This window comes from Triturus cristatus, chromosome 4_2 (genome assembly GCF_964204655.1).
Source record: "Triturus cristatus chromosome 4_2, aTriCri1.1, whole genome shotgun sequence".
Lineage (NCBI taxonomy): Eukaryota > Metazoa > Chordata > Amphibia > Caudata > Salamandridae > Triturus > Triturus cristatus.
In genome coordinates, this window is record NC_140586.1 from 919029316 (window position 1) to 919048570 (window position 19255).

Sequence of the window (19255 nt, forward strand, 5' to 3'; positions counted from 1 at the left end):
AAAATGTCCCCGCCAACCACACGGGGAGAGAAGCTTAGCGCGAGATGAGCAGGCAGTCACACACACCTCCCACTCAGGGACCCATTAGGAAGGCTCCCAAACAAGAGACAGCCCAGAGAGACACCGCTAAGTTGCTCCAACACAAATTGAAAAAGACTGCCCTCGAAGGGACACGAGTGTTCAAATGGCACCAGTCTTGAAGGGCTCTCCACCACAAAACCTCAGAGGATTTCAACATATCTGTAACATCAGAGGCCAAGGGGGTTGGCAACAACCAGGCCCTAGAGAATGTTACTATTGTCACAGAATAGGCCACATAGCAGACAGATGCTGGCTAAAAGCATACCATGAACAGAGGTTGATAAGCCAGGGCCTGTCCCCACAAAATCTCCATTTACAAAACCAAGCCCATGGTAACACAAATGCACCCTATACTCATCCGCAGGGAGGTCAGGCTGTCCCCGCACCACCGCAACAGGAACAGGTAGTTGGACAAACGTATGGCAACAGCAACAACAGACAGGAAACCCAGCCCAACAGGGACCAGGACCACAACTGCAACAGGGAGGGGTTACTGTCTGGGGAGGTAATGGCTTTGGAAAAGACACAGAATCCAACTGTGCAGTAAAGTTAAACCCCCCAATTCATACTGCCCATTTCACCCACACCTTAAAATTCTCTGTACCAAAAAACAAAAAGAAGGACCAATTCATACTGCCCATTTCACCCACACCTTAAAATTCTCTGTACCAAAAAACAAAAAGAACGACCAATGAGACAATATTAGGAATTCAAGCCCTTACTTGTGTTTGGTAATTCAGGGCTGCTGTATGTGCTTTATAAATCAAGTATCCTCACTAAAATGTGCCATGCAGGGCACCTGGGAGAGCATAGGCCCCACTCTGCTGCTGATACCCCAGAGGGAGCGCAGTCTGGCGAGGGGGTCAGTGTGGTTCTCCAACCAGTCCGTAAAAGCAGGCACCCAGGTCCCTGTAGCCAAGGCCAATTGGGACTGGTTCTGGTGATTAAATTGAAAGGTCCCCATTCTTGGGCATCTATCCCATGACCAAAGTTCCTCAATGGCTTGTAGCCCCAACATCACCCCAAAAACCAGAAGTCTACAGCTTAAGTTCCAAAATGAAGCTGCCCTCTAGTGTCTGGAGCCTGGTTTACCGTACGCTTGGGATAATGAAGACCCCATAACCTCTGCCGCACAAGATCCAACAGGTTGCGAAGCACCACATGGCGGCAAATCAGTCATAAGGGGAGGTCTGTCCGGATAACCAACTGGCCCTGTCCATCACCTTCAATAGGCAAATTTCGACAAGTTCTTGACCTTAATACCTGGATTCTCCATTCAGCAATGTTTTTCCTTCTTTACCCTCAAATTTTCCAATTATCCAAAAATTGTTCACCGGTCATGCCCCTCCAAAATAACGACAGAAGTGTGCAGCCGGTCAGAAGTTCCTAGCCACAGCTAGGAACTGCAGGTTTGAATACCCAGGAAGAGACATGGCCAGTGGGAGAGGAAGATACTTGAAAGATGTGAGTCCACAAAATCCATCTCAGCTCCAAACGAGAATAGAACGTAGAATGTGCTCACCCCCTTATCAAGCCTAGCAATCAGCCAACATGCCAGGCCTTACATACAACATCTGGAGAAAGCAGTAAGCCCAATCTTGGACTGTGCAAAACGACATAACCAGGGGTACACGGAGGCCACGGAACAGCTCTCTGACCACCTCCACTTTTTCATGATAAAAGAGAAAGTAGATCGTGGAAGACCTAGGGACGCGCCCAACATGCCAACAAAAAGAAGCCCAAACTAGCCCAAAAAGAAGCCTTTAGAAAAAGGGTGTAGTCAAGACACTAGGTGCCTCAAGGGAATATAAAGGTGCACACCGCATGCCAGGGACCAGAGGGGTACACATGTGACCTGAGGGCACGTTGCAACCACCAACAGCATTCAAACAGCTACACGCCCACTCATTCCTCATCGTCCCGTGTAGGTCAAAAGACAATCAATCAATCAATCACACACCAGGAGCGAAAGACTGGCGACGTCCATGGAACCCTTGCAATAATTGATACCATCCTAATATTCATGAGATCCCTCCCTAAAAATCCTTCACCATTCTAATCCCCAGGTAGGTACTTAGATAGGGGGATATAACATCTTATTAAATAATAATGCATTCCCACTCTTTAACATAGCCCATCAAAAATAGATACCCCCAACTGGGGCCACCTTCTGTGCCTCACTAAAATTGCATAAATATAGTGTGGAGCACACACCCTTAGAGGAAAGCACAGGAATCCCGAAGGAAAATGATTGACGACAGCACATGCAGTAATGCACTGCTTACTGAACTAATCAACAAACGTAGCTCTTATTCAACAGGTTGGCAATCGAAGGTCCAAGTGCACCACCTTTTCAGCACAATATCAACATCAAACAAGATCTACAGTGTGCGAATTGAGAACTACAAACTGTACCGTGAACTTTTTGTTCTGAACTTTGAAGCCAATAATCTCCCAATCATCAGAGGAATATGAACACCTCCCCTGCATTCATCCCACGTCCTGCAATGTTCAATAAGTTATGTACTGTTTTACTTCTATGTACCCTCTGTTTACTATGGGTGTTGTCACATTCATTCACCACCAAAGGGCTGAGGAGTCAAATGGAGTCCACCACAAAGCTATCACCATGCTTGCGTAGAGACCTCTCCCATATCACTTATAATTACACCGAACCCAACGCTAGCATCCCACATGTACTGCACAGTGCACTCTTACACAACACCTGGTATAGGCACAAGACGGCCATGGGCTCCAAAACATCAGCCAGGTCATGTTACGTCTGTTCTCTGATACCACTTGCAGTAGACACAGACAAGCTTACTTGTCCCAAAAGGTGGCGCCCGAAAAAGCAAAATGCCTTCTCCACCTATACCTATGTAGGTTTAGGGCTAAAATACAACCCAACACTGTAGAATCCCACAGAGAAGTAGTGAATCTGACCCGATACGAGACCAATCCAAAAACACTGCACCTTTTCAATGAGCCCAGCGACATTCAGACTGAGCTAGAACCTGCACACACAGGCTGCAATGGCAGCCCTGAGACATGTTTAAGGGGCTACTTAAGTTGCAAGCACAAATCGTGCTGCCGACCCACTAGCAGCATTTAATTTACAGGCCCTGGGTAAACGTAGTATCACTTTATTAAGGACTTCTAAGTAATTTAAATATGCCAATTGGGTGTAAACCAATGTACCCATGTTTAAAGGAGAGGGAGCACATGCACTTTAGCACTGGTCACCAGTGGTTAAGTACACAGAGTACTAAGGCCAAGAAATGGAGTAAGGCAAAACGTATGGGGAAGACCACTTTCAAGATGACAGGTCTAACAGGCATTACATTCCAATCCATGCACAAGCCTGTTCTGATACATGCAGAATTTGCTGCATAAAGAACCTCCCATAATTTCTCATTTTAATGATGAAATTCAGAACTAGAGATTTTGATGCACCCAGTAAATGCTGTTTGCTGTGGTGTAGACATTGATCTTGCCTCAATCAGACCAACTTAGAATTGGGCCCTAGGCTTTCATTACAAGTGCCATGGATGATTTGATGCTATTCATTGCTCCCAGTAATGCTGCAGGGGGTGAAATTCACCAGATCCCAATAGGAGCACCAGTTACAAGTTTGTCCCTATAAATGGTGCTTACCATACGTATTTTGGTGCTTTTTGTGCCAAAATCTGATTATCCTGATAAATACATTCTGACATTATTTTCAACTTTTATATTTTCTGTTAAAAATCATTGATTTCAGATGTTAGTGGGATTAAATCAATGAAAGCAAAGGTACACTACAACACCCAGAATGCATTAAGGTTTCACACAAACTTCCAGGCCTGGAAACAGCGTCTGCAGAGACCGGGGAGGGGGAGGGCGATTATCACCCTATGCAGCACACATACTTTTGTTGCCTTTTGTTTTTTTTGCTCTATACAGCTTTCAACCCATTTGTCCTCAGCTTTAAAGACTAAGGGGCATATTTATCAAGGGTTTTGCATTGCCCCCTTGCGCCTCGCATAGGGGCGCAGGGCTTGCAAAACCTATAATGAGATTTACCAAGCCACGCATGGCAACCTTGCATAGCCCTGCATGAGTTGGTAAATCTGGAGTAATGCAGGGCAGTGCGAGTCGCAGCCTTGCGTTATTCTGCCCCAGGGAGGCGAGTCATGGGTGGAGCGTGAGTGTTCCCATGTATCCACCCATGGATTCCGAAGCATTCTTGAATTTACCAAAGCTAGTAGAACAGGGAATGCGTCAGGGGAGGCGAAATGAGGAGAAATATCTTTATTTCTCCTTGTTTTTTCCTCTTTCTATCAGTGCACAATCCTGCCTGTGAAGCAGGCACGCTTGCACCAGGGTGCAAGGGTGCCTGCGTTGGTGCTAGGCAGAAGTTTATGCACCAGCGCAGGCATTGAGCAGGAATGCCCCATATCTAGATAGATATGGCTCATTCCGGCGTTCTCCCTCTCACACAGTGCAGCATAGCAAGGTGTCTTGCTGTGTTGCCTGAAATAATGATACATATGGCCCATGGTTTTTAAAAACGGAATCTTTCACTTCTTTGAGTGGCATTTGTAGTCACACCCTATGACTGCCTTGAGCTACTATTAAAAGCCGTAGAGCTGGAAATCACTTATCCGCAAACTGCACAAGCAACCAAGATATACTAGACAGAAAAAACAACATACACTGAAGAGAGCATCACACGTACACATACATGCAACGCAACACCGACATGCTGTAAATCTGGCAGTAGCTTAAATCCAAACAGCTCCAGCTACCAAGACACACAACACAGAAAGACAACAGACGATATGAAACAGAATATTGCCTCTATGCAAACCACAGCACAGCTATCCCACATAATTGGTCATCACTGTCAGTCTTCCTCTTTCCAGTCCTGCAAACAGAGGTGCACTAGTTGAGGACAGACACCCTTTACACAGCCTTAAAGAGTACTCTTGACCCCACTGCAGGGTGTGGCAGTCTTTCTTCCTGTCCTGTCTCAGCACGGACTCTTAGAACACATTATGATGTTTGCTTTTTGCAGGTGATTTCAGTTTTTCTATTCTTCACTGTCCTGGTGTGGAAAGGTGCTCCTTTTTCTCTCCCCTAGACCTTGATCCTATGAGGTACATCTATGGAGGATGTGTTTGGTGTGAGAATGGGCTGGTGGCTTCCCTGCTGCAGTTGACGTGTTTCCCTCTTCTGGCCACTCCCCCTTACTGGGCCTCAGTGAGTGGCAGTGGTTAATAATTACCAGTCCCAGCATTTTCTGTGTGTGTGCATCTAAAGACCAGTGTCCAGGAGGGGGAATATGCCGGCATGATGTGCCTGACCTTGTCATGGTGGCGCTCCACACCAGCACAAGTAGGTCATGCTGCAGGAGGGCGTGAACTGCACTGATCTTCTGGCATCCGTGGCAGTGGTAACTAGGTTGCTGTCACATGGGATCATTGATGGCCTGTGGCTCCTAGCAGACGCTTTGGGGGCTTCCATGACACATCTGACAAAGCTGGAGGCTGGTCAGGCAGCCCTCATCACTTTTCATCTTTTTATGGGGCCCAAGCTGTTTGGCTTTGCACTGTCTGAGTTGATGAAGTAATCACAGAGGAGAAGATGCTTCAGCCATGTTGTCCTCCCTCTCCTAGTTGTTTGTTCTTGTCTTGATGACAGTGTCAGAAGCAGTAGCCTTGGCAGCCCTTTGAAAGGAGGGACCCTTGCCGGTTGGCCCCATTCCTAGAGTAGACCTAGCCGCCTGTCAGATTTGGCAACTCTCCACAATGTTGAATCTTTGCTGATGTATAATTGGCATTGGGGAGAAGGTGTTGCCTTTTTTGGTAACTGCATCTATGATTTGTGGGTTTATCAAGTTTTGTCTTTGGACTGTGTGAAAAGATTAAGCAACTGCCCTTCTTTCCTGATGAAGCGGGCACTCAATAAGATATCGGCCCCAAATTGCAGATATCTGCTCCAAATGGCAGATATCATCTCCAAATGGCAAATATCATCTCCAAATGGCAGATATCAGCTCCAAATGGCAGATATCAGCCCCAATTGGCAGATATCAGCTCCAAATGGCAGATATCAGCCCCAAATGGCAGATATCAGCCCCAAATGGCAGATATCAGCCCCAAATAGCAGATATCAGCTCCAAATGGCTTCAGCCTTGTTACTCCATTCTATTTTTAGCATCAATGCTGCATGGGGACTTCAGTCCATTGTCCATTTGTCACCTTAAATGTTGTCAACAATGTCTTTTTGGATAGTGTGTCTTTAGTCCATCACACTCTTGCCTCCAGGTACCTTCCCCACTTTTCTACATTTGAATCACTTACGTCCATAGCCTGATTCAACAAGACCAAGTCAGTTCCTGAATGCTGCAGTGGAAAAGGAACCTTACTACTTGGGCAACCTGGCACCCCCTTTGTTACCAGTGCTACCACATGTAATACCCCATTCTGAGATGCTCACTTCTTGGAATATATACGTCAACCCTTTATTTTCAGCACTAGTGGATGTTGTACCGCATTCTGTGATGGTTCGCTTCTATTCTTTAAGTTATGAGCTTTTCTATATTGTCTCTATCTTACAGCCAGCAGTGTCAGAATCCTAGCTTCAGATGAAAGACGTCATGTTTGTCACTTTCAAAGTCTTCGAACGCTGGAGTATGACATATAAGTGCCCACAAGCCATCACCAGTCATTTTCTAGGATCTGAATTCCCTCTGCTATTAGGTGGTGGTGCTGTCCCATCACAGTGATTCACAGTGCTTTGTTGCCCAGCAGGCAGATGCAAGTGCCCTGCAAGGTCACAGCCCCCCATGCGCCAAGGCGACCAGCTCCTAGAGCAGCAGCATCGAGGCACATGGATCCATCTGCACATGCGCACACATCATCTGTCCACACATACATCCACCCACACACCATAGGCAAACACATATGCTTCATGGACAAAGTGACAGTTAATTCACCCATAAACACACAAGGTGACCATTTCTTAAGTTTGCACAAATACGCATCAATCCACAGACTCATCTTTTAACGTACATTCTTCAACCAGAGACATCCACTCATCCATCTATCCATCCACACAAATTCAACATTTATTGAAACATAAATTCATGAGCCATCACTCTTCTGACGCCCCCAGTTGCCCACCGACTCACTCCACCATCCTACTACTCACTCCCACACTCACTCTCACTCTCACATGCTACCCTACTTCTGCAACAGCTGCACTGGCTCCCAATTAAGCAGCGGGCCAGGTTTAAGGGCCTCTGCATGGCACATAAAAGCTCTCTTTGGGCACCGGGGTACATCAAGGGCCACCTAAGGAGTTACGTGCCAAGACGTGACCTCGCTTATCCGAGGCAGGCCTCTTGGCCTGCCCACAATTCGATAAAGCAACCATGGGCGAACGTGCATTTTCAGTCCTGATCCCCCAACTGTGGAACAAGCTACCGGAAAGTATGCGTACGGCAACCTCTCTCCTTCAATTTAGAAAAAGCTTAAGACCCTGTTGTTCACGCAGGTTTGGGGACAAGATGTGCTCTGACTAGGGAGACGCACTGACGGGGAACTGCTGGTGGGGTTGGCTATTCTCTCATAAGCGCTAAGAGACCGTTGGTGATAGCGCGCTATACAAATGCCAATTAACATAACATAACACTTGCATAGGGATAAAGCCATTCACATGCCCTCTTACCCATCCACATTTACCCATTTACACACACAGCTCTCCATACACTTACAATTTCTTACCACCATACTGCAAAATACACATCTGCGGCCCTTTACCTTAAAAGCAGGTGCACCAGGTGCAAACAGGGAAAGTGCGCCCTATTTGGAAGAATGTGCTGCCTTCAGGGCAGCCGCTAACTTGGCCTGCCCTGGGGAAAGCGCATTCAAGAGAAATACAGAGCAGCAGTTCAAGAGCTGCCTGCACTTTCAAAAGGGATTTGAGGTCCCCTTGCAGGCGAGTGCAGAAAGTGACTGCACCCGCCTGCTTCAAATGAAGGGACAGTCAGGAGTCTAGAGGGTTGGCCATCTTGAACGATGAACGGCCAGTAATGTGGAAGAAGTCTCCCCTACCATCTTTGACTTTCACTCATTTTTTTAAATTTTGTAGGACATCCCTGTCCAGACATCCGATATGGGGTGACGATTAAGGACTTGTACCTGTTTGAACTTAGTCAGCCCTAATGAGGTCCCTGAAGAACTGTCATAGTGCCAGCCAGACCACTATTTTAAACTTTCTCTTACAAATTCTGTACCCTTGAGGTTCAGCAGTGAGTGGTAAGTGCAGACTAACATCTGTGTTACCTTCAACCACATCCTCACTCACAGCAACTTACTTTCAGATTAGTAACTACTTAACATACATTTATCGAATGAGCAAATGATACTGCTCAGTGCAGTATGTCAAATGCTATGCCTAAAACATCTGCAGAGCTATGTGCATTCTCTTATATGCCCACCACGCTTTGTATATGCTCACGTGTGACCATGCTGTTCACTGCCTCTGGCAACCATCTTCTTACCCCATTCTAGCCCCATCCTCATGCAATGTGGGATTGTTTCAAGAGCTGTGTGGGTTACTATGAGCCAAGCAAGCATTCATGGTCCCACTCTAGTCACGTCCTCCTGCAGTGTGGGATTGTTTCTAGAGCTGCGTGGGCTACCATGAGCCAAAGCAAGCATCCATGGTCTCATCCTAGTTACGTCCTCCTGCAGTGTGTGATTGTTTCTAGAGCTGCGTGGGCTACCATGAGCCAAAGCAAGCATCCATGGTCTCATCCTAGTCACGTCCTCCTGCAGTGTGGGATTGTTTCTAGAGCTGCGTGGGCTACCAAGAGCCAAAGCAAGCATCCATGGTCTCATCCTAGTCACGTCCTCCTGCAGTGTGGGATTGTTTCTAGAGCTGCGTGGGCTACCATGAGCCAAAGCAAGCATCCATGGTCTCATCCTAGTCACGTCCTCCTGCAGTGTGGGATTGTTTCTAGAGCTGCGTGGGCTACCATGAGCTAAAGCAAGCATCCATGGTCTCATCCTAGTCACGTCCTCCTGCAGTGTGGGATTGTTTCTAGAGCTGCGTGGGCTACCATGAGCCAAAGCAAGCATCCATGGTCTCATCCTAGTCACGTCCTCCTGCAGTGTGGGATTGTTTCTAGAGCTGCGTGGGCTACCATGAGCCAAAGCAAGCATCCATGGTCTCATCCTAGTCACGTCCTCCTGCAGTGTGGGATTGTTTCAAGAGCTGTGTGGGCTACCACGAGCCAAGCAAGCATCCATGGTCAATTCTAGTCACGTCCTCCTGCAGTGGGGGATTGTTTCAAGAGCAGTGTGGGCTCCCACAAGCCAATCATACATCCATGGTCTCATTCTAGTCACTCGCCTCCTGCTGTGTGGGATTGGTTCAAGAGCTGTGTGGGCTAACACTAGCCAAGCAATCATCCACGGTCCCATTTAAGTCATGTCCTCCTGCAGTGTGGGATTGCTGCAAGAGCTGTGTGGCCACCATGAGCCAAGCCATTTTCCATGGTTCCATTCTAGTCACGTCCTCCTGCAGTGTGGGTTTGCATCAAAATCTGTGTGGGCTATCATGAGTCAAGCATGCATCCACGGTCCCAATCTAGTCACGTCCTCCTGCAGTGTGGGATTGTTTCAAGAACAGTGTGGGCTACCTTGAGCCAAGCACGCATACATGGTCCCATTCTAGTCACTGGCCTCCTGAAGTGTGGGATTGTTTCAAGAGCTGTTTGGGCTGCCATGAGCCAAGCACGCATACATGGTCCCATTCTAGTCACTGGCCTCCTGAAGTGTGGGATTGTTTCAAGAGCTGTTTGGGCTGCCATGAGCCAAGCACGCATACATGGTCCCATTCTAGTCACTGGCCTCCTGAAGTGTGGGATTGTTTCAAGAGCTGTTTGGGCTGCCATGAGCCAAGCACGCATACATGGTCCCATTCTAGTCACTGGCCTCCTGAAGTGTGGGATTGTTTCAAGAGCTGTTTGGGCTGCCATTAGCCAAGCATGCATCCGTGGTCCCATTCTAGTCACGTCCACCGGCAGTGTGGGATAGTTTCAAGAGCTGTGTGTGCTTCCACGAGTCAAGCTTGCATCCATGGTCCCATTCCAGTCACGCCCTCTGGCAGTGTGGGATTGTTACAAGAGCTGCGTGTGCTTCCATTAGCCAAGCATGCATCCATGGTCCCATTCCAGTCACACCCTCTGGCAGTGTGGGATTGTTACAAGAGCTGCATGTGCTTCCATTAGCCAAGCATGCATCCATGGCCCCATTCTAGTCATGGCCTCCTGCAGTGTGGGCCACTTTGAGAATTTTTGACAGACCTAGTTTTGGTTTCCAGTCCAGCCCAGACTGCGAGGACTGCCCTTGGACCACATGACCCCAGTGTAAAAAGGCACGGGGTGCTATGTGATTAGTTTAAAGAAAAACACACCTCCATTATCAACAGAGAGGAAGGCTATAAGCATGGTCATTTCCGTAGAAGAATTATTTATATAAAATAACTGCTCATTCTTTTCAAGGCCTTACATCTTATGCATGAACCATATTTTACTCATTACAGCTTAGATTAGTATTATCTTGTAACGCATAAGAGCCTGCAATCTCCCTATAAAAACCTGTCTCTAATTTGCTTACTACAGTTGAGCTGTGATGTCTCTAGTCACCAGTAATAAGAAAATGACGTAGCTGCTCAACTGTAATGAATTATTACAGTTAAGTTCTAACATCATAAGGCTGATGTGATGCCAGCAGGCAAGATGAAAGGCAGATTAGGGAATATCATTGGTGCTGCAGGTTAAACAATGACATTGGGAATTTACTTTTTGTTATGATGTTTTTCTAAAATGGCCAGTGATCAGCAGAAAGGAGATATTAATAGCACCATGTTTATTTTGTGCATGCTACAGTAGTTTATTACAGGCAGGAAAGACTTTCTAAGCATCTTAATTATTTTAAGGTTTATTAAAAATAGGACTTACATTGAACTGAGTCTAATATGTTTTTGCAACAAATTACTGTTTTGATGTGTTTCATTTTGCACCCAGGATCTACTTTTATTATTCATGTCTGCAACCATACTATCTCTTTCATAGGAATGAGCAAGAAACTTCGGGCCTGATTACGAGTTTGGCGGTGCTGGGGCCAAACCTGTGTGCCCACCGCCCACCAGATTACGAGTTTCCTCTTGTCTGGCAGGCTTTTTTTTGCGATCCCACGGCAGTGCATCTGTAAATGGGCACTGCAATGGGAACACCAAAAAAGAGTTTCTGCACGGCATGGACTGTAAAGTCCATGCCGTGCAGGAATCTGGGTCCATGCACAAAGGGGCGCACATGTTGTGCCCCACCACATGCATACCCATGCACATGGGCAACAGGGGGTCCTGTAGGGACCCTTTGTTTCGGGACCCCCAGCCTTTCCATGGAGGAACGACCCATGGCACTGCTGGTGGTCCTGAAACTTGTAATATGCCTGGGGTGCCACAGTGCCACCACCAGCATATTACTGAGGCCTTGACTGCCGCACCACCGCCAGGGAATCGCGGTTTCCTGGTTGCTGTGGCAGTGCAATGGCTGTCCGACTGCCCAACTTGTAGTGCGGTAGTCAGGCAGCCACTGCCGCGCCCCGCGAGTCTGGTGGTCTGATGACCGCCAGACTCGTAATTAAGAGCTAAGGCTTTAAGCAGTTTTTGGGAAGGGCGGTGACGTGGCCATGTATTCTAAGAAATAAAACACTCAGTGCCACACATTTTAAGGATATTGTAAGTCACCTCGGAGTTCAATGACCTTATAAAGAAACTCGGCCTTTGGGCTTTTTCTTCTGCATGGTCATTGAATTCCTCTATGACTTGTAACCTCCTTATAATATGGTGCAGGGAGTATTTTGTCCCGTGTATAATGGGACTAGGACAATGCCAATATGGCAACATTACTTGCTCTAGTCCATCTTTTGTGATTATTTTAAATAACAACCTCAACATGGAGCTAGAAATGTGGCGTTCAGACCAGCAGTGTGTAGACCGCTATCTGGTATGACACCAGCTTGCTGAGCGCATCCCTGGCATTTCTCTCAATAGGTCCAATTGATTTCAATCATTTTAAATAAACCCAAACTGAATACTGCTGAACCAGACAATTTAAGACCAATATCTAATATTCTCCTATTAGCGAAAGTACTTGAGAAATGTGTGCAACAACAACTTAGCTAATACATCGCCACATTCAACCTGCTAGACGAATGCCAATCTGGTTTCAGGCTAGATCACAGTACTGAAACTACATTCTCCATTTAATAGATGACGCCCTCCAAGCTCTAGACCAAGGCAAAATATGACTCTTAATTCTTTTGGATCTATCATCGGCATTCGACACAGTTAACCATGAGAAGATACTAGAATGTCTGGAAAATAGGATGGGACTAGGGGGAGCCGTTCTCGAATGGTTTATATCCTTCCTACAGAACCCCTCCCAAATATTCTTAGTTAATCATAATCTATCCTCCCCTTCCCCGATTACGTTTGGGGTCCCCCAAGGTTCAACTCTCTCCCCAACTCTTTTTAACCTCTATCTGGAACCAGTAGCTGAAATTCTACTTATCGCCAACATCTCTTTTCACATGTACGCAGACGACACTCAAATCTGCATCAAAATGTCATCCCTAGAGAAGATCAAAACAATGAATGAGGCTCTAAAGCTGACTGTTATATGGCTTGCTCGCAACCAGCTCAAAATTAATGCGCAAAAACCTGAATTCTAAATATTTTCACCTCATAAAAGCTCCCCTGGCATACTTGAATGGACCAAATTGATTACCGCGCTGAACTGAACCTAGACCATAATGGATTCAGCCAAATCACTAGGAATTACACTGGACAAAAACCTGAATATGCGGGCCCACAACAACACACTGGCAAAAATTCAGGTTTCACCTGATCTACCTGAGAAATCTAAAACCATTCCTAGATACATCGGACCGTAAAATGGCAGTACATGCATGCACGTGCTCATGTAAAGCGATCTGATACTTGATACCTTTGGGTCAAGTTTGCGCTATATAAAACTCCGAGAATAAAAGAGAAAGAAAAAAAAGGAGGCTTGGAGGCAGTGGAGGATTGCAGTGCAGGGATGATGGGATTTGGCATTGGTGCGGTTGCAGAAATTGTATCAGGCTAGTGGGCCTACTATAGGTAGCCCAGTTAGGAAGCTTTGTGGTTCCTTGAGGCCTGAAGGAATGCCAGCGGGAGCTAATAATGTGCTAAAGACGTGTAGCATGGCCTCACAAAACTCGTCTCTTTGCTATGAAGTTGCCGTTGTCTCCGGGAACTCGGGTAGCCATAGAACAAGGGTCTGAATTGGCTCTGAGGATAGATTGCAGAACCGAGACTGGGAGGCACGTTGACACCCTTGTGCCTTCTCTGGAGATCGTGAGTAATGAAAGGAGGTCAAGTCCCACTTTGACTTCTTTTGCTTCTTTTTAGACTTCAACTGCGACAAAAATCCGTGACGGGAACAACTTCAGGAACTTGAATGGGATCCTCTCTTGGAACTTGACTGGTCACGGCATTGAGTCTTTCACTGTTTTGCCATATGGAGCTTCGCTTACCAATCCTGATTGGCCTTACAATGAATTAACTTTATAAACTACAAAAGGCTTGGGTCCTTACACTACCTGGACTAGACCACTCTTATACTATACAACAAACAATATGTCCAGATTGAATCATTTGTACTATATCAACCGGGACTTTAAAATTCTATTTAGAAGCCCGTGTATTTTTATTTTACTCTCTGATTTCCCTTATTTTCAAACAAACAAGATTACATTATTATTCACATGTCATCTTGTAGGACAACACATATTTTTTGAAAGTTTTGGAATTTCAAACAATCAAAAACATTAATGCAACATCACAAAATTGCACAAAACAGTTCACATTACAATCCACAAAACAATACATATAACACCATACATGAATAACCAGTCCTCGTTCTACAAAAACACCTGGCAGACTCTCAATATTGGTCACAAAGGCTACTGCCTTCTGTCCTGCCTGTGTGTAATGCTCAGGGAATATTCATTGTTAAAGGGTGCTGTCCTATTGGGAAGCAAAGAGTGTAGACATTCCCTCATGGCACACCCCACTTATTTGTCCCATGAGCAGCAAGCCACTTACAATGAATTAAGGCATATTGACTGCAGGCTTTGGAGTCGTGATCTGACCCCAGACACCATAGGCAAACCTGATGGGAATTTATCAAAGACATTGGTTTGCAACAGTTACTACATGGTTTAAACCATGACTCGAATAGCTGAATGGATGTGTAAATGTTCCCTCAAACTGAACAGGGACAAAACAGAATTTATGTTCCTGGGAAACAAAACAGTCCCCAGAAATCTTATAAGATGGCCCACTCAGTTGGGAGAACCTCCAACCCCCAAGACTGCCATGAAAACCTGGGGATTTGGCTAGACGAAAATCTTAACATGGAGATCCAAGCAAAGAAACTCTCCGGTAAATGCTTCGGACTTCTCCATATGCTTCGAAAAGTCCTCTCTATTTTACCTGAACAATCGTGTAGAATTGTGGCCAAGCATTAATCCTATCACAGCTGGACTACGGGAACTTGTTGTATCTGGGCGCCCCTAAATATGTCATTAACCAGCTGCAGGTAGTGCAGAACGCCACAGCAAGGACCCTACTACAAATCCCTAAACAGCAGTCAGCCAGAACAGCCCTGAGCAAACTGCACTGGCTTCCAGTCCAGTCGAGGATTAGGTTCAAAGCCCTGTGTATCGCCCACAGAGCCATGAATTACAGAGGCCCGGCATTAATTAAAAAGTTGGTTAAACATTACACGCCAAGTAGGACCCTGAGGTCTTCACAGAACCTTCTGATGTAACAAGGCAGAATAAAAAGAGAAAGATGGGGAGGAAGGTCCTTTAAGCACTTGGTTCCTAAAATGTTACCCAGGGACATGCGCATGATAACCACCGAACTGGCATTTAGGAAAAAACTCAAAACACTACTATTTTCTTAAAACCTCTCGATATCAGACACTCTGACCTAGACTACCTCTGTTAAGTTCCTCCTAGCGCTGGGAAGCCTAAGGGCAGCTACGCGCTCTATAAATCACTAAACATAAACATAAACCCTGCAGTTTTGGGTGGTGATGTTTCGTATGCACGTTGGTAGCAGAATTTTAGAAAGAAAACAGGCTTAAAGAAAAGAGAGGTAGCTCCAGATCTGCATCTGCAGGCCTGGAATGAAGGGAAGTGACATCAGAGCATTTAGGTGGCTCCTATATAGGAATCTACATGTTACTTCTAGAGTGGAATGATGCAGATATGGAGTCACATGACCCCACTTACTGGTACGCAGGGGTACTGCTGCTAATTTTGCGGATCCAGTCTGATACCTGGTGGAATATTCAAAAAGTGATGAATCTGCAGTTAGAAGTCTCTTTCATGAAATGAAGATTTCTGGCCAGGGATTGGCAACTGCCCACTAAGAGTTCCCACACACTAAGGCAAAACACACACACATACATTCAACCCTACACAGGTAGGCAAGATAGTCAGCAGTAAATGTCAAATAGAACAACATAAGCATTGCATAGCAACATAGCAGAACGCAACAGGCATGACATCTGACACATATCTAAAACAGCAAAGATCAGCCTTAATCTCAGCCATCACTTTGCACCCAACTGCACCGTCCACCACGAGGTGCCACAAAACTAATGCTACTAAGTAGACATGACATTGCAAACAAGTCCAACCAAAAGCAGACTTGACAACGGTGAATGACACAGGTAGAGTGACTGTAACAGTAAGTTTGCTGGGTACTCGCAGACTGTGGCAGCTTGAATCACCTTGCAGACATGGGCTGAGGGGTGGTGCATGTGTGGGGTGATCAGCAGTCCTTACCTGAAACGACAGTTCTCCAGCCTTAGAAGTGACTGAAAAAATCTCCTGAGTAGGGCCTCAATCTGAAATGAGAGACACAGGACAACTATATCACATGATCTGTCACAAGAGCAGCAAACACAGGCAATGTGCATGGGGGTAGTGTCAGCATTGGAGACACAGTGAGTACAAGTAGCTTTGCTTAGGGGCAGTGCCAGCATTAGGGACAGTGAGTGCAAGGAGCCTTGCTCAGGGGGTAGTGGCAGCATTAGAAGGGCAGAAAGTGCAAGGGGTCTTGCTTCGGGGGTGGTGTCACAATTGGAGATGCAGTGACTACAAGGAGCATTGCTTGGGGGCAGTGGCAGCATTAGAGGGGCAGTAAGTACAAGAAGCCTTGCTTACAGGGTAGTGTCAGCATTAGAGGGACAGTGAGTACAAAGAGCCTTGCTTAGGGACAGTGTCAGCATTAGAGGGACAGTGAGTACAAGGAGCCTTGCTTAGGGGCAGTGTCAGCATTAGAGGGACAGTGAGTGCAAGGAGCCTTGCTTAGGGGATAGTGTCAGCATTAGAAGGGAAGTGAGTACAAAGGGTCTTGCTTAGGGGATAGTGTCAGCATTAGAAGGGAAGTGAGTACAAGGGGTCTTGCTTGGGGGATAGTGTCAGCATTAGAGGGGCAGTGAGTGCAAGCAGCCTTGCTTAGGGGGTGGTGTCAGCATTAGAAGGGAAGTGAGTACAAAGGGTCTTGCTTAGGGGATAGTGTCAGCATTAGAAGGGAAGTGAGTACAAGGGGTCTTGCTTAGGGGATAGTGTCAGCATTAGAGGGGCAGTGAGTGCAAGCAGCCTTGCTTAGGGGGATAGTGTCAGCATTAAAGGGGTAGTGAGTACAAGCAGCCTTGCTTAGGGGATAGTGTCAGCATTAGAAGGGAAGTGAGTACAAAGGGTCTTGCTTAGGGGATAGTGTCAGCATTAGAGGGGCAGTGAGTGCAAGCAGCCTTGCTTAGGGGGTGGTGTCAGCATTAGAAGGGAAGTGAGTACAAAGGGTCTTGCTTAGGGGATAGTGTCAGCATTAGAAGGGAAGTGAGTACAAGGAGCCTTGCTTAGGGGCAGTGTCGGCATTAGAGGGACAGTGAGTGCAAGGAGCCTTGCTTAGGGGATAGTGTCAGCATTAGAAGGGAAGTGAGTACAAGGGGTCTTGCTTGAGGGATAGTGTCAGCATTAGAGGGGTAGTGAGTACAAGCAGCCTTGCTTAGGGGGCAGTTTCAGCATTGGAGGAACAGTGAGTAAAAGAAGTGTTGCTTAGGGGTAGTGTCCATAAAGAATAATGGGTAAGCCCAGTGTCCCTCAGAACCTGGGTACATAAGAAAAATTACTACAATGAGTTCTGTCGGGTCCAACATTGGCGTAGTGTTAGGGAAAATTAATCACGATAAAACATTTAAAGCTCATAAATACCGTGGACAAGTTGAGACACAACAGGCAATAAAACACAGTAAATATGTTTTAGACTATATATATCCATTAAATGTTGCATGGAATATAAGGCAATACCTGTATCTCCATTAAAATGCTGGCTGAGAAACCTAGGCCTTCCAGCCCTTACACATGATGGTAGGAACAAATTGGATGCCCCAATTACTGAAAGGGAAATTACAGAGCAGCTGTTATGGCTGTCTTTTTGCCAGCTCTCTGGAGAAGGAGAATGATGGAGAGTGACTCCAGCCTATCACCCCCATAGCATAGGGATTAGGCCGATAAACAGGGACCTTGTCTTACAGATATAAGGGCATTTTCGTGCCATTTCTCTTAGAGTAAGGCTTATGAATTTAAGTGAGGGGTTAGATATATAAGTATTAGTCATGATTTACTCATTTGCTAACATGCCGATCTGTTTCTCATGGAGCTATGCATATTATGGGCTCCGTAGGCCTTAAGCGAGACAGACTCCATTTTGCTTTCTGCCTGGTAGCTCGAGAAGGCTTTCTAGGTTAAAAGTGATGTTTTAGTTTTAAGCTGTTGTTCGCTTGGAGAGAACCGGTTCAGGCTGACCCTTATCGAAGGAATGTATTTTTCTCCACTCCGAAGACACAACTTCAGGCTGGCCAGCTGGGAAAGTGTCCTTGGTACGGGGAGGTACAAGAATTTGGTGGGCGGCAGGTTACTGGCCGTGAATTTCCATGAAGGAACGGGCTTTTGATATTAGCAAAGGTGTTAGTCTTTCAGTCAGTCAGTCCGTAGGCGGCATCTAGCCGTTAGCATCTCTGCCATTATTCATTTTCATGGTGGACAAGTCGCCATCTTTGAAGTCGGAGAAAGATTTAAGACCGAAACTCTCTGAAGATAGACTGAACGAGAAGTGGCGCGGAGCGCACTAACCCAGAGAGAGAGAGAGACGGTAGCTAATTAACAGCAAGGTTCCGAGGTCCTGAGGGAGAGCAGACGAGTTTGAGCCTATCAGTGCAGACGTGTACTTGTGACGGCTGAGGGTGACTGCAAGGCGAGCCAGGACCCAGAGACGAGACAGGAGCCTAGATGACTGCCGAGTCCCGATTTCCCATTAACCAGGTGAAGTCCGACCGATTCTTATAGTGCGTGCACCCTAATCTTTCTCTTTTATTTCTTGTGCAAATGTAATGCTGCATAGTAATGTGATTTATGTTTATGGTTAATAAATGCCCTAATTCATATAGAATTATCGTGTACCTGGTTCTTGTGTCCAATCTTGGTAAATGATGCTCCTAGTTGAGCACTGTTTAGACGAACGGATGAGAAATCCCGATCAGACGAATAGTTATCAAATAAAGAGGGAGTGAGTGGACCTTTGATGTCGTAAGCACGGAGTACACTATATAATCTGAATCCATATCCAAAGTTATTATTTTAGTTTTATCCTAAGTAGATTGCTAAGATATCATCCTAATAATGTTTCATAGGAATGTGGTCGTCGTTGATATGCGGCGTTAATGAGAGTGCTGGGGAGGATTACCAGCGTGTAGGGCTGCCGGATTGCAGCCCGTGTGTAAATGAGAGCGGCGGGAGGGATACCGCCGTGTAAGTTTCGCAGGATCGCGAACGATTTGGAAAAGGGAGCATTGGGTTCTGCAGGCCCGTGTGTAGACACGCCGGATTGCGTGTCAGATCTGCCCTAGGGTAGAACGGTCTGGGTCAGGGCGACCGCGAGGCCAACTGATGTGAATAAGATATTGTAGAAAATCCATATATGTATATTGTCATTC

General features: G+C 46.2%; 1 protein-coding gene across 1 annotated transcript in view; it reads right to left on the reverse strand.

The window, feature by feature from the left end:
- Positions 1–19255, reverse strand: part of LOC146835403 (uncharacterized) — a 213841-nt gene that overhangs the window by 64454 nt on the left and 130132 nt on the right. The window contains exon 7 of the mRNA XM_085602976.1: positions 16044–16105. Coding sequence (XP_085459102.1) covers positions 16044–16105 — 62 coding nt within the window. The remainder of the gene's footprint in view (positions 1–16043; positions 16106–19255) is intronic.